Genomic DNA, 23,263 nt, shown 5'->3' with positions numbered 1-23,263 from the left:
AGATAGCCAGGGTGAAGGAGATGTATTCAGAAATACATCCAATGGTTTCTTTCTGGAAAGAGAGGCAGTGAAAGGTTTAAAGTGTATTCTTTCCTAGAGGCAATAATGAAGCTTCTCAAATAAGGGGATGGATGACAGTCAGACCTATGCTTTAAGAATACCAACGTGCTTTATGAATATCCTCTTAAAATCTTTTCAAGGTTCAGTTTTGGTTCCATCTCCTTGTAAAGTCTTCTGTAAATGAATTGGATTTTACCTTGTTCTTGGAGTCAAGAAGACCCCCGTTGGAGTTCTGCCTCAGACACTTACTAGCTGTGTTGTTGTTCAGTTGTGTCCAGTTCTTTGTGACCTTGTGAACCATAAGCATGCCAATACTGTCCATGGGATTTTCTTGACAAAGATACTTGAGTGATTTGCCATTTCCTTCTCCAGCTCATTTGACAGATGAGGAAACTGAGGCAAACAGAGTCAAGTGACTTGCCCAGGATCACAAAACTACTAAGTGTCCAGGGCTACATTTGAACTCAGATATTCCTGACTCCAGGCCTGGCATTCTCCCCACTGTGCCATCTGCTGCCCCTCCAACGTATGTCAGCAACAGGGAAGATTTCAATTCATGGACTCTATGCACTGTGCCACCTAGCTGCATGCCCTTGTGTTGATTAATCTTTATGTACCACGGGTAGCTGCTTAGGATTCACTCTATCTAGATATAGACTGGCTGCGAGAAACCTGCTGCATATTTTACTTTGTTACTCTGTTTTATCAATTTCCTTTGCTCATGTTGCTGGTCAAGCTTGTTTCATCTGTTAGTGAATACCTCTGTGAGGGCTCAAGGTGATGTTCTGAATAGATGCAGACACAAAGGGTATCTTGTACCTGGCAATAGCTTTCAGGGGGCCGCGCGAGGTGGGGGTGACTATAATCGAAGGTGTCACTTTAGCTTTGGCACCTCTCCTTTGCTTGACTCTGGGTCTGCCTGTCATTATTTTTCATTATTCACACGTTTCCTGATTCCAATCTCTGGGCAGTCCTGGAGTCAAACGGCCTGTGGGGCTGCGTGGAAGCCCCCCACTCCCAGGTCCAGGGTGGCCGCGCTCTCGCGCGTGGGCCGGGCGCGCCCCCGGGGGCGGGGCTCCGCGACGGGGGTGGGGGTGGAAGTGGGAGTCGGGAGCGCGCACGCGGCTGTGTCACGGGGCGGAGCAGGCGCGCGGCAGCCCTTGGACCCCGGCGTCCCCGGCTCCCGGCTCCCGGACCCTCCAGCCCGCGACGGCGGCGGCCAGGCCTCATGTACCGCTCGGTGTACCCCTTCCGCTCGTCGGAGCCCAACTCGCTGCCCTTCGGCGAGGGGGAGACCTTCCTGATCCTGGAGCACAGCAGCCCGCACTGGTGGCTGGCGACCCGGGCCCGCAGCGGGGAGACCGGCTATGTGCCCCCGGCCTACCTGCGGCGCCTGCAGGTCAGAGCTGCCCCCTCAGCACCCGCTGGCCCTGCCCTTGAGCCTGGCCCTGACTCCGGCTAGCTGCGGCCCGCCCCCGCCCTGCCCACTCCCGCGCCTGGCCCTGGTCCCCATCGCATCCCCCGTCCCCGGCCCAGCCCCAGCCTCCCTCCCTGACCTCCCCCACCTCCCCCGGGTCCCATCCCGCTGGGCTTGGATCTGCGTTACAGCCCCCGCTTCGTCCCCTGCACCCCAGCTGCACATCACTCATCCCTGGGCTCTCTCCAGGTCGGCATTTCTTCCTCTCTTCTTCATCCTCCTCCGGAAGAGCCCCGCCCCCTAAAAAACCCTAACAACGCGGCAACTTCGCAGACTGTAGGCTTCTTTCCCTTCCTCTCCCAATCCTGTAGAGCCTTCGGAGGGGCCCCGTGACCGGACCTTAGAGGGAGGGGCCCGGGGAAGCTCTGGCCCGGGGCGTGCATGGAAGGGGTAGGCATGTCCTCTGATCCCCTCCCTCTGCTAGGTCCTCTGCTCTGTCCTAGGGCTTGCTGGCTTCTTGCAATTGTGGGGAGGGGCGGTGGGATGGAGGGAGGACTGCATTCTTGGCCCAGCAGGGGTTCACAACTCTCACCTTATCCCTCCTACCTCTTTCCCCACTCCCATGTTATCCCCCAAACCCTTGGGAAGGTAATGACGGAAACCCTCCCACCCCACCCCACCCCTCCACATCCCCGTCTTGTGAGACTTTAGTCCTGTTTGGAAAGGGAGGTTGACTCTGAGTTAGGGTCAGGAAAGGGGTGCTGGTATTTGAGAAGGTTTGTGAGATGGACTGGGAGTGTCCCTTGTCTATAGTGAGCATCATCTTATTCCCAAACCAGCTCTCAGGACAGAAATAACCCTTTAAATTTGGAGAAATAGCAGCTGTGGCTGGCTGTGCACTTCAGCCTCCAGTCTGAGGAGCAGGCCTTTCTCCACTGGGAAGAGTCAGGTCTGATTGTGAGGCACCTTCCTGCCCTTGGACAGCCCTGGTCTGAGGAACAAGAAGTCCTTGCCTTTCGAAAGCCTGGGCCTTGAATCTTTAAGACTGAAGCCTAAGTGTGTGTGGGTGGGAAGTCGATGAATGGGTATGTGTGTAATCAGGGTAGGCTTCCTGGAAGAATTTGGTGTTTGGCATTATGGAGGCTGGAACAGAGATGTAATTAGTAGGTTTCCTTTGCTAGAGCGAGGTTTGGCATTCTATCTGACCTGTTCTTCATTTGGGGCTTCTCATTGACAATAGTTGGGGTCACCCCTGGCTCTGACCTCTCCCTCCTCATGTAGCTCTATGTGCTGTGAGAGGAGGAGGAACCTTTTACATTGGCCTCCTGTAGAAGGCCTCTTCACAGAAATATACCTTCGGCTATATCATATAGCATCTCTGGGCCTCAGTTTCCTCATTTTGTAAAATGAAAAATGAGATGATCTCTAAGGTCCTTCCAGTTGTAACAGCTTATATATTCTCATGGCAGTCAGTGGCTACATACAAAGTCCCTGTCGTGACTGACAATATTTGTGAGACCTTGCTTGTATCTGTGTGTGCATGTTTCTGAGAGTGGCTTTGAATAGCTGCAACAGTGCCCCTAAGCAGCTCTGTCAAAGGAATGTCACACAGCAGCCCCTCCCTGGTTAGGGATTTGGAGCTCTGCTGTTTGTCTGTCTGGGTCTTGGTCTATGGGTCCATTTGGCGCCGTCTGGGCCGGTGGGGTGGGTCGGGAAAGTCAGGATATTCTTAGAGAGCTCAGGAAACAGGCAGACACCCAGCCCAGTGGTGATGAGGTCAAAACTGAGCTGAGGAAAGGAGGGGTGAAGTTTGACAAGAAGGTCGAGATTATAAGACCCTGGTACTTGGGCCTCCTCCTTCAGTGTCTCCTCCAGTCCCAGGGCAGAGGTCTGGGATGTGTGGTCACTTTCTTTCCCCTCCCCTCCCCTTGCTTCTTCTCTTTCAGTCGCTATGTTTCTGCCTCTTAGGGTCTTGCCAGCCATTAATTGAAGACAAAATTGTGAGACTTGCCTTGGAGGGCATGCAGTGGGTAGAGGAAGAAGGGAAACCAGGAGTCAACTTTTTATTAGCATCCCTTACTTTTGGGGTGTGTGGAGGAAGCCAGGTTTGATCAGTGTTAGGGAGAGGGTTATTAGATGCTGTGGGGATTGAGGGGGGTATATAAGAACCTCAAAGGCTTGTGGTGCCAAGCGGTGCAGTGACTTCATGGTGTTTGAGGGGTGATAGGAAGTGGCACTACTGAGGAGGCCTCTTTTCTCCAGGGCTCATCTTTCTTCCTGTTGGCAGTGTCTCCTGGGGGTTCTTGGGAGCCTTTCTGGAGGGCTTCAGCCCATTCATTGCTTTGGGTGTGGCAGCAAACAGGATTTCTGGATGTTTCTTTCTGACTTTGGTTGTGGCATTCTGTATTCCTGCAGGTCTGACGTGAGTTGTCGCATTCAAGGCTCTGATCTGTGACATTTTAATAATCATCATGATGATAAAATGTTGTATAAATATGATTTAATGTTAACAAAGCATTTTCTTCTTAGCAGTCCTAGACTCAGGGATGTGCCTAGCAATGTTAACATTCCAGGCTCTGCGCTATGAGACTGCTCTGTCCTTGTTCTGAAAGACAGGCAAGACTCAGCATCCTCTGCTGTCCCTGGCTCTCCCATCCTGGTCTTGCTGCTCCTCTGCCACCTTTAGCTCCCTGGATTCTTCCAGGGCTTCTTCCCGTTCTAAGCTGGGTCAACTACTGAACTCCACTATCCCCAGCCTTACTCAGTACCTATCTGGCCAGAGCTGTTCTTCTCCCCTCAATATGGCCAGGGCAGGACCAGCCTTTACAAGGCAGCTTCCTTAGGAGGCAGTGTGATGTGGTAGAAAGAGCCCTAGACATGGGAGTGAGGAGAAATTAAGCTCTGCCACTTCCTAATGGAGTGACTTTACCAAATTACTTCCCCTCTCTGGGCCTCAGTTTTTCATCTGTAGAATGGTGAAGATGGGGTTTGGGCTAGATGGCCTCTAAGGTCCCTTCCCCTTGTGATCCCATGAGGAAGTTCCAAGATAATGAAGCATAAACTAAAGTCCAAAGATGACTAGGCTGCCAGACCCAGGAGAGGCCTTGTCCTACTTCCTGACAGCTCCTGGGTCCCAGCCTCATTCCAGCCTCGCTTCAGCTTTGTCTGGGTGAAGGCCTTCTTAGAAGTTGCTTCTGGGGGCAGCTAGGAGACGCAGTGAGTAGAGCACCGGCCCTGGAGTCAGGAGGACCTGAGTTCAAATTCCGCCTCAGACACTTGACACATGACACATGTACTAGCTGTGTGACCTTGGGCAAGTCACTTAACCCCAACTGCCCTGCCAAAAAGCAAAAAAAAAAAAAAAAGTTGCTTCTGAAGGTGGTTACGATGTTGGGAAAGGGGATGAGGTACCTGCATCTGTCCCTCTCTGGCCCAGTACTGCTCTGGGTTCTGATTCTATAGTTACTCTGATGCCTCTTCCTGGATCATGAAGGCCCATGTATATCTGGCTACAAAGACTTCTCGCCTGGGCTTCATACCATCTTTTCTTGACCTTAGAGTCACTTCCTCTTCCCTGGAGATTTCAGTGACTAAAGGATCATCCTTTTCCCTTGTCTGGGCCAATTTGTCTGATATACATTTATTAGCCTGTAGTGGAAAGATGATTGGGCTTAGAATGAAGGGGTGGGAGGGACTTCACAAGTCATCTATAAGCAGGAAATCTCTGATAACGTCCCTGACAAGCAGTCATCCAACTTCCACTTGAGGGCCTCCAGTGTTGAAGTGGTCACTGTTTCCTGAGGCAGCCCATCCCACTTTTGGAGAGCTCTGTTAGAAAGTTTTTCCTCATAGTGGACCTCTGTGGAGACCTTTCTACCCATTGCTCGTAGATCTGTTCTGTGGGGCCAAGTAGAAGAAATCTTGTTCCTTTTCTCTGTGACAGCCCTTCTGGTACTTGACAACAGCTATCCTGTCCTCGCTAAGTCTTCTCTTTCCAGGCTAAACATCTCCATTTCCTTCAGCTCATTTAGAAGGCCCAAGTTTGAGTTCTGGCTCCCAGCACTTAGGAGGGGTTTGACCTTGAACAAGTCGCTTAACCATCCTTGCGTCAGGTTTCCTCATCTGTAAAATGAGGAAAATGCTTGCTTAATGCAGAGTGGTTGTGAGGAAGACACTTTGTAGAGCGCTCTAGAAATGGGAATTGTTATTATCCTAAAGAGTTTCCTCAGAGGCGGGTCTAGGCTCACCTGTGCGCCATCTCTTTCCTTGAGTGTCTTATTTTGTTTTTTTTTTAATTTGTTTTAAAAATGTTTTATTGATGCTTTATTAAAACAAAACTAACAACAAACCCAAACACTTGTTTGGAACCTCCCTCGTAACAAATAATTATAATCAAATCAAACATGTCAACACAGTGGTTGTGTCTGAAAATGTGTATCATGCTACACCAATGGTCATTTACCACTCTGCCTAGAGGCGAGAAACATACTTCACCCCCAGTACTCTGAAGTTATGATTAGACACGGCATTGATCTGAGTTCTTCAATATTGTTTTCCTTTACATGATTATTGTCATCATCCAGTAAGTTTTTCCCCCAGATCTGCTTACTTCCTTTGCATTAGTCCATGTAAATCTTCCCAAGGTTTTATGAATTCTTCATATTTGTCATTTCTTATGGTGCAATCCTGTTCCATGACATGCTCCATCATTCATATCGTCTCACCAATCGTTGTCTTCTTTTGTTTTGAAACTCTTGCCTCTCGCATGGCCTTGAACTTCCTGCTTCTCCCCCAGAGTCTAGTCAGAGAGAAGACCTTGAACTCTTAGAGGTAACTTGACAGGTTTTGAACCCCAGCTCTGGTCACCAGGGACTGCCTACTTCTCTAAATCCTCTTCAGTGACTCCCATTCATTTCCCCAGTCACTGCAGGTTGAAAACATTGAAGTTCATTTCTCATCAGGGGCCACAACAGATGAGTTCCATCAACAGCACCTAAGATTTAAATACTGATAGACTGTTAGAGCTGAGGGAATATAGTCCACTGTTCCCATTTTTCAGAGGGGGGAAACTGAAGCCCAAAGAGAGGAGAGGATTTGCCCAAGCTCGAACAATGAGTTAACGACAGAGCTGGGCCTAACAACCAGAATCCCTAACTCCCAGACCAGGCTTCTTTATGCACTGCGCCACAGGACCTCCGTGGGTCCCTGACAGCTTTGGTCTGTGGCCTTGAATCAAGGCCGTCTCCTCTTCTAAGTACTACTTAAAGGCTACCTCCAAATAATGCACTACTCCAAAAGGTTGTGGGTCCACCCTACCCCACCCATCTTGGAGATTTTCAAGCAGAGGCTAGATGACCATTTGTTGTGTCAGTTGAAGTATCGGTCCCTTTTGTATGGGCTGGAAAGATGGCCATTGAAGGTCTCTTTCAAACCTCACATTTTGCGATTCCTTCAGAAATATCTGGCTGTGTTTCCAGGAGGTTTGTACCATTGAGGGTCTTCTCAGGGACACTGGAAGGGGGAAGAGTAAAGGACAAAGAGGAGAAGTCAGCTTTGGACCTTCTGCAGAGTCGACTAGACATTCCACACCACACAGAATGTGGAAGCGGGAAGGGACCTTAGAGACTGTGCAGGCTGATATTTTCATTTTACAGGGAAGGAAACCTGAGGCACCAAGAAGAAGAGGGCCTAAGGACATACAGTGAACCCATAACCCATAACCCATGTTCATTCTGAGGCTTTTTCTGTTGTGTGACCCTACTTATTTCTTTTGAGTAAGAGCCATTCATCTCTTCACTCTACAGCAGAGACCGTATGAGAGAGATCTTAGAATATCAAATATCAGACCTACGATGCCTCTTTAGTATACAGAACGTGAAATATAGAGCTGAGAGGGATCTTAGAACGTAGAATGCCTATATTCTGAAAAATAAAATTAAAAAACTAAGGGCCTAGATTAGATAATCTCTTCTGGCTCCTTTGTTTTTATTTTTTTTTATTGATATTCTTTGTTTTTACAGCTTATTCTAAAATCTATCCCCGTCCCCTCCCCCACCTAATGAACCAACTGTTGAACAAAGATGCAAAAAGAAAGAAGAAAAGACCCTTCAGCAAAGTCAGTCCTCTCATTCATCAGCTAGGCCTGAGACTAGATATATTTCAAAGCCATAGTCCCTCATGTCTGCAAAGAAGGAGAGGGCAGTGCATCCTTTCAACTCCTTTTCAGGACCAGGAGGGCAGCTAGGTGGTGCAGTGGGTAGATTGTTGGGCCTAGAGTCAGAAAGACCTGAGTTCAAATTTGGCCTCAGATAGTTACTAGCTGTGTGACCCTGGGCAAGTCACTTAACTCTGTTTGCCTCAGTTTCCTCATCTGTAAAATGAGCTGGAGAAGGAAATGGCAAACCACTTCAGTATCTTTGTCAAGAAAACCCCAAATGGGGTCACAGAGTTGGACATGACTGAAACAACAGAACGACAACCACCAGGACCAGACTTAGTCATAATAATTATAGAGCATTTTTTTGTTCTTTGCATTCACACTGTTGTGGTACATGTTATTTTCCTGGTTCTCCTTACCCCGATCTTCATCAGTTCATAGACGTCTTCCCAAAGCTTACCTGAATTTTTTGTGTTCATTATTTCTTACAACACAGTAATTCCCCTACAGTTGGCTTAGCCATTCTCCAGTGGATGTACTCTCCATTGTATAAATGATGAAATTGAGGCTCACGGGGAAGTGACTTACCTAAAGGTACATAGTGAGTTAGTGGCAAAGCCAAGACTCAAACCCAGTTCTGTTGCCTTCATTGGGCCCTTTCCATGACTTCTTCTGGTGCCAGACCCTTGTGGGACCAAGGATTCACAGCTCAGGCTATCTCTGTTCCCTTTTCAAGGAGAGGTCTAAAAACATACATTACTTCCAGGGCCCAGGCTTAGCCTTACCACATCTCCTTTCCTTTCCCCCAGGGCTTAGAGCAAGATGTCGTCCTCCAGTCCATTGACCGTGCCATTGAAGCGGTGCACAATGCAGCCATGAAGAATGGGGGCAAGTATAACCTGGAGCAGCGAGATGTCCTGCAGTGAGTAGGGGTCCAGCCAGCACTAAGGAGGGAGGGAAGGAGGCCTTGGAGGGTCCATTTTTTTTCTCTTCTTTCCCCTTCATTTTCTTTCTTTCTTTCTTTTTTTTTTTTTTTTTGAGATTGGCTTTGGTTCTCCTCTTTCCTAGGCTGAAAGAGTGTCAGCCACTAAAGGGCCTGATTGGCATACAGGAGCTTTGATCTGCTCCATTTTTCCTACCTGGACTGGTTTGCCCCTCTGTGGGTAGCCTGGTGAGTCTTCTGATTGGTTTAGCCCACTACAGCTGAGAACTCCTGAGCTCAAACAGTCCACCAGCCTCAGGCTCCCTAGCTGTGGGGATTACAGGCATGCACTTCCATGCCTGGTTATATGTCTATTTCTATAGTATTTTCAGGGCTATGGGTCATTTATCAAGCACATACTGACTTTAAGGACCCCATGAGGCAGGCAAAACACATTATTAATCCTATTTTACTAATAAGGAGATAGAATGTGCTTGAGGAGATGTAGCAAACCACTAGCAGAGCCAGGATTCACACTCATGTCTTTCAACCCCAAGACAAGTGTCCTTTTTGCTAAATTTCACTTTGATCCAGAAGACATTTGTTAAATGCCTACTGCATGCCAGGCCCTGTGCTGGGGATGAAAGGTGGGAAAAAAAAAAAGAGACATAGCACCTGTCTTCAAGGAGCTTATTGGGGGAGGGGATATGACTTACATGTATATATGCAAATAGTCATGTAATAGGGATGAAAGAGAGATTCAGACAAAGTGATTTGAGAAGGGAGAGAGCTCCTGAAGCAGGGAGGAATCAAGGATAGCTTCATGGAAGAGATATCATTTGATTCGTGGGCCTCGAAGGAAGAAAAGAATTTCAGAAATGAAGCAGGTGTGCATTTCAGTCCTATATGAGTGCTTAGAGGTAGGGAGGGGCAGGCGGGAGGAAGAGGAAGAAGGGTAAACTCAGAAAACATCTAAATTTGGGTTAAATGAGAGATTAATTTAAAGGGGAGATGTGGGAAGAAAGGCTGGAAGTGGGAACTGGTTTAGAGCAGGGTATTGAAGAGTTTGTATTATGTACAATTATGTACAATGAAATTATTTGAGCAAGGGAGTGGCACCCTCAGATGTTGTGCTTCAGGAAGAGTTTTGGCAGTTGTGGGAAGGAGGGATTGGGGCTGGGTGAGCTTTGAGGCAAGGAGACAAGTTAAGGAGCTGTTACAGCTATTACAATAAATAGTGCAGCTAGAAAGTGTTCCCTTCTCCACCTCCACCCTCCCAAATCTCTAGTTTCCTCCAAGACTCAGCTCACGCACCAGCTTTTATTCTCTGTGATGCTTTCCGGTTCCCTCGAGCTGCTAGAATTCTTTCTCTCTAAATCTGCCAATCTTGTACATATTTTATATATACTTATACACCCCCGCCACACACACACACACACACACACACACACACTCTGTCCCCAAGAGAATCTAAGCTCCTTGAGGTCAGGGGCTATTTTACTTTGGCTTCTTCATCCTCAGTGCCTACTAATACATATTATAAGAGCTTAAGAAATGTCTTGATTAATTGATACAAGCAAGAAATAACAGGGACCTGAATTAAAATGGTGTTGGTAAGAGCAGAGAAGAAGACCTAGGTGCGGGAGGTGTTATAGAGGTTTATAGGTTAGGTTGGGAAGCTGTAACTGTAGTCATGAGATTGGTTTTGTCTCCCTCACCTCCAAAATCCCTCACCAAAGCCTCTGCATGTGGATAGAGACTAGCCAGGGGCATCCTCTCTGTAGAGCTCCAAGGAGCCCTTGGGAAGGCTTCAGAGTTGCCTGGGTCAGAGGCGGTTGTCATGCCACCCATCCCCAGAGACTGGTGCAAGGCCTGGAAGGGGTGTGGGTGGAGGGGGGCACAGCAGCAGCAGCAACATGATGTCATGGAAGAGGCGCTGGATTTGGAAACAGCAGCCCAGGTTCATTTGTTTTGGTCCACAAGCACTTATTATGCACCTACTAGATACTCAAGACTCTGTTCTTAGGGATACAGTGACAAAAACAAACTCTGGCCTTGAAGTTTACATGCACACAAAGTGTATACAAGTAAATACAAAGTATACATGAAATAAATACAGAGTAGTTTCAGAAGGAAGAGAAGGTTGATAACTGAGGGAATCTTGGAAAGGCTTTGTTTGCATGCTAGGAAGCATCACTGCTTGGTCGTATCTGAGTTGAGCCTTGAAGGAAGCTAGGGATTCCGAGAAGAGGAGAGGAGAAGAAGGAAGTGGATTTGGGGGATGGGAGCCAGCTTGTGCAAGGGCATAGAGCTAAAAGATGAAATATGCTTTGTGGTGAACATCTGGGAGGCCAGCTTGACTCAGATGGAGAATTCATGTAATAGCCCTGCCATTTTTTAGTTATATGGCGTTGAGCAGATGTCTTCACCTGCTTTGGCATCAGTTCCCTTTTCTGTTTTTTTTAGTTATGGGATTGGATTAGATGACATCTGATGTCCCTTCCAGTCCTAAATCCTAGGATCCTGTGAACCCCAACCACTCAGGGGGTATGGGAAATAACGTGCCAAGTTTTAGGGATGTGCTGTTAGAAGGCCTTATGTAGCTGTGGTGGAATTGAGACCCCATGATATATTAGAAGGAATTCTAGCCTCGGCATCAGCTTCAGCTCTTAATATCTCCATGACCCTCAATGAGTCACTTTCCTTCTGGGGGCCTCAGTTTCTTTTTCAGCAAAAGGGGTATGACAGCGCCTACAATATGTATTTCAAAAGGTTGGTATGAGGGAAGTAGTTTGTAAAGCTAAAGTATTAGAAAAACAGGAACTGCTGTTAATGGCCAAAAAAAAGTGCTGATGGGCATATTCCTATTGGGAAACATAAAGTAAATAATTCACCAGAGTAAAACAAAAACAGGATTCTAGAGAAGAGGAGGAGGGACCTTGATGTTTTTAAAATTTTCTCATGATATTTCTCCACTCACTTTGGAGCTGATTCCCCCAGTCATTCCCCCTGTTCCTTTTCTTCTTTACCATGGCTTTCTTGTCACCCAGCTCTCCTGCTGAATGAGTTGCAGTTTCTGAGCTTCTCCCTCATCTCCAGGAATTGAATCCCTGAAATAAGTTGGATCCTAAAAGGTTTACTGCTGGTTCCTTTAGGAACCACATTCCTCTTCTGTCCATCCTGCCTTCTCCCCCCCCCCCCACCCCATGCTCATCCCCTCCAGCTCTTTTCTCTCCTTCTGTTTCAAAGCGGATGCTATGGTCCCGCCCACCTAGTTTTCCATTTCTGTTGGAGAGACAGTGGAGGGACCTAGCCCTGGGTGGTAAGCTTCACCAAGCTGAGTGGGCTTCCTAGAATCTGAGTGAATTCAGGAGGCCCAAGGTTTTTCCCTTTCCCTTCCTTGACATCTCACTTCAGCCAGGGACTTTATTTTTTTGGCTGCCATGCTGGGACAGTGGACTTGAAGAATGATTCTACTGTATCCCTAAGTACCCCTCCCATCTCCTGCTGCCACCACTGTAACTGGATTCTTGAGTCTGGCATCCCGTCCTCCTTTCCCTTCTCACCTTTGTCCCCACATGGATCCTCCGCCCAAAAATGGATTTCCTAGGCTTTGTTGATGAGGGAATACCATGGTACAGGACCTGACTTCATATCCCAGCTTGGCCACGTACTACCCGTGTGACCTTGGCCAGTCACTTCATGAACTTCTCATGGGCACCTATTTCACGGGCTTCAGTTTCATAGGTAAAATAAGAGGATTGAACTAAATCCTTTCTAATGTTTTTCCTAGTGCTAAATCATGTGATCTTGTGATCTACAAATTTAGCATGGTCTGTTAGATCAGGTTAGTGTTAGAATCCTGGCTCTTCCTTTTATTAGCTTTTGTAATCTTATATAGTAAATATATACAGTTATATAGTAAATCATTTAAATTCTTTAGGCCTCTTTCCTGATCTATAATTAGGATAAGGACTGGACTGGAGATTTCATTGGCATAGGGACTCCCCTGGTGAGGAAACTCCTTCTACCAATGCAGCTTGGTGCCTTCTTTGCAATTTATGTACTTGTTGCCTCTCCCACTGATAAATTAAGTGATTTGCTCAGAGTCAGCAGCTATTGTGTGTCAGAGGCAAGACCTGAACTTGGGTCTCCTGGCTCTAAGGCTGGCCAGCTCTATCCACTCTGCCATAGGGATATTATTCCCTATACTTCTGGTTTTAGAAAGTTGTAGGGAATGTGCTTAGTAATCCTTAATGCACTATAGACAGAAATTGTGGTGTTATTGTTATAATAAATAATCATCATCATCACTAGAACTATAGATTAAGAGAAAATGATCCATTCTCAGACTAGGTGGTACCTAGACTCTCTAAGCTTATCAGTCAAGCTATGGTTTTCCTACCTAGCTGGGAGCTTGGCCCATGGTTCTTGCCAAGGCCTAGAACATCTAGCTTCTCCCTCCAGGTTCTCAGAGTCCCACAGAAACCCTAGGTTGATTTGGGATTGGTCTACCTGGACTCTGGGTTAAGCCCATCAGGTCCATTCTACAATTTCAGTCTCCCTCTCTGCCAGTCAGGAATCTGCCATTCTATACTTCACTCCTTGATCATTCAGTGAATCCTTCTCTCTTTCCTTGGTGTAATTTTAGGGGTAGGTCCCCAGAGTTGGTGGGGACAGAATAAATTTTTCCTATCACCTCAAAAATAGGATCCAAACAGCTCACAGAAGTGCATAAAGAGAACCCTTAAATCACCAGGAGTCCATGACCCTTCAGCTCATTGGCTAAGCAAAGATGACTGACAGGTTCTGAGCCTCATGAATCTCTAGTTCCTGTCTCTAAAGGATACTTTAGAACATGGGCCCGTCCTCCACTGATGCAGATTCCAGCCCCTGTGTAACTCGGTAGGTGCCCTTTGAGAGTTTCTTTAGACAAAAAAAATATCACCCTATAGCCAACTTGGTGATAAACCTCTCTAAGTTTAGCTAAGTTGGTCCATGGTCTGTTCCTGAAACCTTTGTAGCTTGGCAGTACTTGCCAGAATGTGTGCCTCACTGGCAAGGCCCTGGAGATCCCAGGAACCCCTTCCCCCCATTCCATTTATGAGGTATCAGCAGGGATTTCAGTGGAAGATTAACAATAATATTTGGAAATACCACGTCTTATTTTAAGGGCATGCTAAAGTTTGTAAAACACTTTTCCTCACAACTCCCTTTGGAGGTAGAGAATGGGTGTATTATTATCCCAGTTTTCCAAAGGAGAAAATGGGCTCAGAGGTTGAATAGCTTGCTGAATTAAGGTCATGAGCCAAATAATGGCGAAACTGGGATCAAACCCCAGGTGCTCGGACACTAAATCCAGGGCTCTTTCCAGAACACCATACTGTCTCTAAATCAGAGCATCATTTATACTCCTTTACGTAAACAGACGTGACGACAGAAGATTTTCCCTGCTATGAAGAGCTTCATCTCACCTTTTTTCAGCGAACTCTATCGCCTCAGCATGAAGTTTCTCAAGGGCAGGAGCCCAGATCCCAGGTATCTGCACTTTCCTCTCCCTGCAGGAAGCTGATCCACCACAGGAAGGAAACGTTGTTCCGCAAAAGTCACACAGCCCCCAGCCCGGTGACCATGACCCCTTCATCCAGTGACCACCACCTGGACACTGCCACCTCTAGGCAGCCCAATGGGGTTTGCAGGACCAGCTATGAGAGACAGCACAGCCTGCCCAGCGCTGAGTTTCTGGGAGAGGATAGTGCTTCCTACCAGGTATTGGAGAGTGAATCAGGAATCACTGAGTGTTAATAAGCAGATCCTGTAAGTTTAGCTAGAGCAAGGGGTCTTAACCTGGAATCCACATATCATCAAGAGTATCTGTGGATAGATTTTAGGGGGGCTATAACTTGGGTGGAAAAAAATCACATCTTTACTTTCACTAATCTCAAACTGAAATTTAGCATTATCTTCAATTATTTAAAAACATTATTCTTGAAAGGGGACCATAGTTCTTCACCAGACTGCCAAAGGGAATCCATGACATAAAAAAAGGTCAATAACCTTTGAATTCAAAAGTCTAGGCTGTCTAGTCCCTAGTCAGCAAGGCCTGGAGATGGATCTAACTAGAAACTGCAGACACTGAAAGCTTAGTGTCTATCACTGGCAAGATTCTAGACCAGATCATTTGTTACCTCTTAGAAAGGGAAGTAGGGGTCACTAGCAGCTGGCAAGAGTTCTAAGGATAGGTCTTACCAGAATAGCCTGGTGTTCTCCTTTGCCAGGATTCTTAGACTGATGCAGCCAACCATCATACACATGCCTAGATTTCAGCAAGGCCTTTGACTGTCTCTCGTGATGCCCTCGTAGACAAAATGGAGAGATAATGGTCAAGCTAAGTATATTTGAAACTGGTAGAATGGCTGGACCCAAGGAGGAGGGCATTATCGATGTCAGCCTTTAGATTTGGTAAAAACATAGATGGCAGGTTTCCAGATTACTTGGGAGAGATAGAACTCCAGGTGAATGACAAAATCAGGAACTAAAAAGACCTCAGCAGGCTAGAACAATGGCATGAAGCTAATAAAATGAAATATAATAGGGACAAAGATAAAGCTTATCCTGGAATTAAAAAAAAATCAGCTGTACTAGTATAGGGTGAAGAAGGCGAGGCAAGAGGCAATCAGGTGGCCTAGTGGACCTGGAGTCAAGAAGCCACAAGTTCAAATCCAGACTTAGACACTTACTAACTGGGCAAGTCACTATTTACCTCAGCCTTCTCAACTGGAAAGTGGAGATTATAATGGCATCTGTTTCCCTGGGTTGTCGAGAGGTTCACATGAGATAATATTTGCAAGTGTTTAGTACAGTGCCTGGCGCACAGTAGGTGCTGTGTAAATGCTGCTTCTTCTTATTTCTATTCTTGTACAACAGTCCTATGGAAAAGATAAGATTTTTAAAAAAAATTTATTAAATATTTTGTTTTTCCCCAGTTAAGATCAGAAGATTTTAATGGCCTGAAAGTTTCCAATGAATCAGTCACGTGTTGTGATAGCCCAGAAGGCCGATGTGATCTTGGGCTTCATTAAGAGAGGCGTAATGTCCAGTCTGAGGGAACCCATAGTCCTGCTGTACTTTGTCCTAGTCAGACCATACGTGGGAGTCAATTCAGATTTTGAAGGGATGTTAAAAACTTGTGGCGTGTCCAGAGGAGGTAACCAGGATAGGAAGGGCAAAGGATTTCATGCTGTATAGGGATTATTTGAAGCAACTGGAGTGGAGAAGATGTCGTGGGGAATATGAAAGGGTTTGAAGTGTTGCTCTGCGTAAGGAGCACTAAACTATTTCAGTTTAGCCCAAGAGAGTAAAGGTGGGAGCAATTGTGTGTGTGTGTGGGGGGGTGGTTATAGGAGGCATGTTTCAGTTTAAATATAATGAATTAGAGAGGCACCATAGTGGAGGGCAAAGGAAGCTGACATTGGAGTCAGGAAGGCCTGAGTTCGAGTGTGCCTTGGACACGTGCTGGCTGCATTGCCTTGGACAAGCCATTTAGCCTGTCAGTGCCTCAGGTGACTCAGACTAAGTTGCAAGGCAGAATTGTACTGGGAGAGTGGATTTCTACACTGGGAGTTCCCTGTACCAGTGATGTCATAGATCTGGAGAAAAAGAAAGAAAGGAAGAACTTAGAGGTTTCTCTTCATTCATTAGAGCTGTTCAGCTATGAGATGGGCTGGATTATGAAGGAGCAACTTCCCTGTCATTGGAAGTATTAAGCAAAGGCTCAATGATCATCTGTAAAGGAGGGAGGGAGGAGGGAGACCTGTCCTGATTGGGAGGTTGGACTGGATGACCTCCCCGGATGTTCCCAGCTCTGAGGTTTTAGGATTCTGTGCTTACTGAGGCTTGGACAGGGACTTGTGGTGGGAATGGTGACAGTCGCAGGGGGCTAGGATTGGTCATCGAGGCAGGGCTAGAAACGAGGAGGCTTTGGAAAGTTTCTTTTTGAGGTTGGCTCGAGCAGCTTTGGGATGTTGCTGTTCCAGACTCATTCTTCTTTCTTCAGGTCCCACCGCATCCTCGACGGGTGGCTTCTATCACACCTCCCCCACCAGGGAAGCGGCGGCCCATCCCTGTGGGCTCTGTGAGAGGTAAAGGGGTTTTTGTGCAGGGTGCGAGGGGATGCTGGAAAAGGGCAGAGAGGGACAAGATAACTGGGCACCTCCTTGCTGGCTCCTTCACCTTGGGGGACCTAGTTGCTCTGCCTGGGGCCACTGGGCTGGCTCTGAGGGTTAGAGACAGGAATTATTTTTATGTGTTCTCCTTTACCTGAATTCTGGACCACCATGCCCTCAGTGAGACAGACTGTGAGCCATATTTTGAGATCACTGTGGTTTGGATCGGGGTGTGTGTGTGTGTGTGTGTGTGTGTGTGTGTGCGCGCGCGCGTGTGTGAGCTGCCATGCACACATGTGTGGAGGGGGTGGTATACTCAGTATGGTATAGTAGAAAGGGTATTGATCTTGAAGTGCAGAAATGTAGATTCAAATCCTGTCTGTGACACTCACCTGTATGACCTTGAACAAGTCATTTCATATGCCTAGCCTCAGTTTCCTCATTCACAAAATGGGATTATAATTATCTGCCCTAACTACTTCACAGGGTGGTGGTAAGTAAAGGAGTTCATTGGTCTTAAAGCACTATAGAAATGTGAGGCGTTGCTATTCAGAATAAGAATAAATTGTCATTGTCATCTTCGCGTCGTCCCCCTGCTGTCTGTCAGCCAGTTGTCTGTGTGCTCTTGGCATGTGTCACTGAGCTTGGGCCTGGGGAACCCTTGCATGATTGACATTTTCCCAGGGCAGCTGCTGCCCTAGTCCTCCCACTTACCATCCACCATCTCCATCCCTGCCCCAGGCAGTGAAGGAAAGAAGGGAAGATGGTAATGGAGGCAGAGGGAGAAAATTAGAAGAGCGAGAGACACAAGGGGAGATAATAAGAAGAATTAACTTTCTGTGGTACTTTGAAGTTTGCAAATTGCTTTCCAGAAAATGCTATTGAGCTCAGGAATGCAGAAGCCAGGTGGAAGAGCAGACAGCTAGGGGAGGAAAGGGCTGAAAGGCTTGGGAGGGTAATGTGTCAGAGCCCCCATGTGGAGTGTCAGGGTTTCTGTCCCCTTTCTGTAGGGAGTCCAGATGCTCGTCCAGATGCTCCAGCTCGGGGCAGCTCCCTGTCCAGCAACTCCTCAGTCAGTACCACTTCCCTGGACACGCTGTACACTGGACCCAGCACTGTGGAGCCAGGACCCCCCACAGCTGCCTCAAGCCCCAGCCACACGCCTCCTCCTATTCCTAGCCGAAGCAGCGCTCGGGGCGCTGTGCCCAAACCCCCCACTTTACAGAACCAGAGCACCACTGCAGAGCCCCCTGGGACCACAGAGAGCCCTCCTGAGAAGGATGAGCAGGAGGTGGCTGCAGCCCCAGCTCCAGCCCTGACTCCAGCTCCTGATCTGGAGGCCCTTAGCACCCTGACCCTAGAGGAGCCAGAAAAGAAGGAAGAAGATCCTGTGGCCCCAGTGGCTGTGCCTTCAACAATTGGTGCAGAACTGATGGAGCTGGTCCGAAGAAATACCAGCCTGAGCCATGACTTGTGCCGTGTGGCCATTGGTGTTGTTGTTGGGCACATCCAGAGCTCAGTCCCAGCTGTTGCAGGGGTCATGGAGCAGATCCTCATCTCCCTGGTGGAGAGCAAGGTACAGGGTGGAGGGTTGTAAAAAAGCGGAGGTGGGTAACAGAATGGGTATCCCATCAACTGAGATTTGCTGGTCTCCCAATTTTGTGCCCCATCCAGTGGAAGAGGCAGAGAAGAATGAACAGACTTGGATTTGGCCCTCAGGGAGCACTAAGTTTGGGGGAGACAGAAGAGCAAGAGCAGGTCTAGGTCTTGCCCTCAAGGAGCTCCCAGTTTGGGCAAGATAAAAGAGTAGCAAATCAGAGCCCCAGTGCCAAGGAGAGGTTGGCGTCAGGGCCAAGAACAGAGGGTGGAGGGACCTTTCTCTCTCCATCTCTCCAACGATGCACAGACTAATTCTTGGCATTACCATACTCAGTTCAGTTAGATAGTGGAATTAGCATTTTTTGAGGGTTGATCAGTGAGAGAAATAAGCCAGTTGATCAGGAGGTGGTCATGGTGAAGGATTTATGTGGTTTTTATTCCTTCTTTTCCTGGGGTATAAGAGCTGCTCTTCCTGTCCCAGGGAGAGCTCTGGACTCAAAGGTCAATTTTAAGGTCAAGCCTGGAGTTTGAGGCTATGGACCATATGAATGGGAAGACATGATTGGGGGTCCCTACTCTGAAGGAAGAGACAGACATGAAGCCAGTAGAATCCAGTTTACATACAATAGTAGCAAAAGTTGAAAAAGAGTGGTGGGGTGGGAGAGTGATCGCAGTCAATCCTAGAAGGCTGTCTGGAGGAGAAGGCCTGTGCACCAAGGCTTTCAAGACTGAGGCAGTGGCTGGACCTGGCGGGGAGGAGCCAGCTGAGACTTCATGTACTAATGTTCCTATGTCTGGGTCCTGGGGGACAGGATTTGAGCTCAGCCCTGCCCTCGGGCCAAGTGTGTCATGACCAGCATCGCCTAGAGGTGATTTTCACAGATTTAGCACGGCGGAAGGATGATGCCCAACAGCGCAGCTGGGCCCTCTACGAGGATGAGAATGTCATCTGCTGCTACCTGGAGGAGCTGCTTCGAATCTTGGTGAGCAGCCTGGGACCTGAGATTGGGGCGGGGGGGAATCTAGGGACTAAGTCGAGGGCCTACACACAGTCCTAGAAAGGTATTTTTGTGGATAGAGCCACTAAACCTCAGGTCTTTAAAGTCAAATATTTTCATGCTTCCTTCCCAGGATTCTGCATGAACATGAAAGTGTTATATTCCTTCTTTGATACGCAGTTTTCTTAGGAGTGAAATCTTGCCCTGGCAGCATCATGGTTAGGGGGTGGAGGTGAGGGTGAGGTGGAGATGGTCGATTCAAAAAAACAATTCAAATCAACAAGCATTTATTGTGTCTAATATGTGCCAAGCATATGCTAGGCATTGGGGTTACAAAAACAAAATGATGGTCCCTTCCCTCAAGAACCTTATGTGTGTTGATTAGGGAGATACAATAGATGCACAGATGAATATACATAAATTAAATCTAAAATAATTAGTGGGGTGAGAGAGCACTAAAATGGAGGAGGGGAGTTAGGGAAAGCCTCATGTAGGAGGTGGCACCTGAGCTGGGAGCTAGGGCTTCTAGGGGGCAGAGATGAAGAAGGAGAGCATTCCGGTTATGGGGAGAGGCGCGAGAATAAGAGATGGGATGTTGTCTGTGGGGACCAGCAAATAGCCACGTTTGGCTGGAATGTAAAGTGTGTGAGGGGGAGTAATGGGAAATTAGTCAGGAAAGCTAGGTTGCAGCCAGACTGAGAATGGTTTTAAATGACAGACAGAGGAGGTGATATTCTAGCTTAGAGATGATCTGTATGTAGCCAGTAAAGTGTCTTGGGTATGCGAGCACCCTACTCAGACTTGTGTTCCAGGAAGATGATTTTGGCAGTTATATGGTCAGAAAGGAGAGAAGTGGCTATTATGGGAGTCTGTGGGAGAGGTGATAAGGGCCTGAATTCAGCAATATTTAGTCATTTCCTTATGTCTTTTGTATGATTTTAGAGCTGGAAGGTACTTTAGAATTTAGAATATCCAAGGTGGGGGGATGCTGCATTTCAGCCAAGCTGGACTGCTAACTAGCTATTTGCTGAACTCTTTACATGCTGGCTTTTGCCTCCATGTGTTTGTTAAAGGCATCCTCCGTGCCTGGACTACACTCTGTCTACATCTCCACCTTTTGTAATCTTTCTCTTCCTCCAAAGACACAAAACTTCTCATCCCCCTCAGCTGAAGTGATCTCCTTCCACAAATTTTCCTAGAGTAGTTCTATCGCTTCTCTGCCCCTCTGTCATACTTACTTGGGTACATTTTGTATCCCATCAAAGAACATAAGTGCCACAGGCACCAAGGACTGGATGATTTTTATTTGGTATCCCCAGTGTAGAGAGTACTTTGTAAACACTTAATATATACTTTTCAAATTAATATGAATTCTAACTCTACATCTCTTACTATGTTTGGGGCCTTGTTCCCAATGATGGGTATGTGGAGACAAAAATGATGCAGATTCTGCCCTCAAGTCACTTACAGTGTCCTGGGGTGGGGGGGTGAGGGACCTAGCCCAGAGATCTGGAATGGGAGTATGGGAGTTCTTGCCAGAGCCCAGGATAATAAGGTAGACTGAGATAGGGCAAAGAAGAGATCTAAACAAAATGCACTGAAAAGATGGTAAGAAGGAGAGATCCCTTCCAACTAGAGGTGGGGCCTCTGTGGGTCTGAGCACAGACTTATTAGTGCATGTATCTCTAGAGGTGCAGGACTGGCCCTTCTGCCTGTGACCAGAGGGCAAGGCCTCACTCCATCAATTGCCACCTCTGCCCCCTCCATTGTCTCTTCCAGACAGATGCAGACCCAGAAGTTTGTCGGAAGATGTGCCAGAAGAATGAGTTTGAGCCAGTCCTCTCTCTGGTGGCCTATTATCAGATGGTATGGGCTGTGGTGTTGAGCTTCCCAGGTCTGGGCACAGAGGAAAGGAAGAGCTTCCAGAGTCCTATTTCTGCTCTTCCCCAATCCCGGGATTCAGAGCAGGGTATCGTGGGCAGTGTAGGGGATGGGGTGAGTGGATACTGATCAGGACTGACCATTTCTTCCATCCTCAGGAGCACCGGGTTCCCCTCCGCCTGTTACTCCTGAAGTGTTTTGGGGCCATGTGTAGCCTCGATGCGGCTGTAATCTCTACACTGGTCACGTCCATCTTGCCAATGGAGCTGGCTCGGGATATGCAGACAGACACACAAGGTAAGGGGAAAGGGCCCTGTGACCCTTTGTCAGCCCTCAGGGCTCCTTCTGCCACTCTTAATTAACAGTACTTTTCCTCTTCTCCCTCCACCCTTAGCCCCCAGAGCTCCCTCTACCTCTACCAGACCTCAGACCTGATTCTCCCAGCCCAAAAACCTTCCCTGAGGATATAGTCCAAGACTTCCCACCACACCCCCTTCCTTCTCCAAGGTCAGCCTGGGCTCAGATTGAGCTAGAACATTTCACTTTCTTCCTCCCCCAGACCACCAGAAGATGTGTTACTCGGCCTTGGTCCTGACCATGGTGTTCTCCATGGGGGAGCCACTCCCCTATCACCACTATGGTAAGGCTGGGGAATGTGTGTGAAGGGGACAGTTGAGGGCTGTGGCCCTGATGGTGCCTGGGGGTGAGGAGTGGCCCTGGCTCGCTCCCTGCAAGGTTTTTCTTCCTGATTCTGCTCCAGCCTGGTGGCTCCCTGGCCTGCATGGTGCCTTGGAAAGTGTACTGGATTTGGAGGCTGAGGGCGAATCCTGGCTGTGACTCCAGACAAGGCACCTCACTTTTCTAGGCCTGGGTTTTCTCATCTATAAAATAACAAGGTTAGACTAGATCAGAGGTTCTTAACCTGGCTCTGTGTTGTGGGCACCTTGGGCAATGTTTATTGAAGCGTAGGGACTCCTCAGAATCATGTTTTTAAATGCATAAAATAAAATACACAGGATCATGAAGGAAGCCAATTATACTGAAGTGCAGTTATCAAAATATTTGTAAAAAGCAAGTTCACAGCCCTCTGGCAGGAAGATCCCTAGGAGCCGTGGAGCACTGCATCCTGAGGTTCTCTGCCCTGTGTTTCTCCCACAGGCCCCCTCCCTTGCACACCTGCGTGTGGCCCTGCCCAGCCCTGCCCCTCCACACTCCCACCTCCCCCAGGATAGGGGCTGAGCGATTTGCCCAGGGTTCTTCAGCTTGTGTGGATCAGAATCATGCCATATGCCTTTCTGTGCTGACGATAAAATTCAGCGGTGTATCTGAGTCATTTTTCAAAGCATCAAGTGCTGCAGGAATGCCAGGGAGCACGATGGTGATGACGACAGCACTAGTGATAGGGGCAGCTGGGTGGTGCATCGGATAGAGCACTGGGCTCAAATCCAGCCTCAGATACTTCCTGGCTGTGCGACCCTGGGCAGGTTACTTATCCTAAGCCTCAGATTCCTCATCTGTAAAGTGGTGATCACAGGGTGGTTGTGAGGATCCAGTGAGGTCATCGTTGTGAAACACACAGCACGGTGTCTGGCCCTTACTAAGTGCTGTATAAATATTACTGTATATATATGAGTTTTTATATTATTATGTAACATTATTACACACAAGCTTTGCATTTGATCCTATCTGATCCTCACAACAGCCCTGCAAGGTGCAGGTGCTGTTATAGCCTCATTTTACAGATGAGGAAACTGAGGCTGAGGAAGGTTAAGCAACTTGCATGGGGCTGCGCGGCTAGTGAGCATCTGAGGTAGGATCTGAATTCGGGGCTTCCCGACTCCAAGTCCATAGCTTTGCACACTGTACCACCTATCTACGTGTATGATGCGTGAGAAGCAGCGGTGAGAGATGGGTCCAGCCTTGGAGTTGGGGAAGTCTTAGTTTGGGACTCATCTCTGACCTTGCCAGCGTGGTGACCTTGGGCAGTGAACAAGGCCTCTCGGGGCCCTGGTAACTCTTTTAATACTACAAGTTATAGAACAGTTTCCAGTCTGCGTTAGTGGA

General features: G+C 47.7%; 1 protein-coding gene across 1 annotated transcript in view; it reads left to right on the top strand.

Annotated features, from left to right (window-relative positions):
* The first annotated feature begins 1,189 nt into the window (after positions 1-1,189).
* NCKIPSD (NCK interacting protein with SH3 domain) overlaps positions 1,190-23,263 on the top strand; it is a 29,475-nt gene continuing 7,401 nt past the window's right edge. Inside the window, exons 1-9 of the mRNA XM_036739471.1 lie at positions 1,190-1,459; positions 8,444-8,556; positions 14,121-14,325; positions 16,613-16,697; positions 17,732-18,297; positions 19,133-19,303; positions 21,098-21,184; positions 21,358-21,496; positions 21,759-21,839. Of these exons, the coding sequence (XP_036595366.1) occupies positions 1,289-1,459; positions 8,444-8,556; positions 14,121-14,325; positions 16,613-16,697; positions 17,732-18,297; positions 19,133-19,303; positions 21,098-21,184; positions 21,358-21,496; positions 21,759-21,839 (1,618 nt within the window). The 5' untranslated portion in view covers positions 1,190-1,288. The remainder of the gene's footprint in view (positions 1,460-8,443; positions 8,557-14,120; positions 14,326-16,612; positions 16,698-17,731; positions 18,298-19,132; positions 19,304-21,097; positions 21,185-21,357; positions 21,497-21,758; positions 21,840-23,263) is intronic.

This window comes from Trichosurus vulpecula, chromosome 9 (genome assembly GCF_011100635.1).
Source record: "Trichosurus vulpecula isolate mTriVul1 chromosome 9, mTriVul1.pri, whole genome shotgun sequence".
In the NCBI taxonomy this organism is placed as follows: domain Eukaryota; kingdom Metazoa; phylum Chordata; class Mammalia; order Diprotodontia; family Phalangeridae; genus Trichosurus; species Trichosurus vulpecula.
Note: the sequence above shows the minus strand (reverse complement) of the source record. Positions and strands in the feature narration are given on the sequence as shown.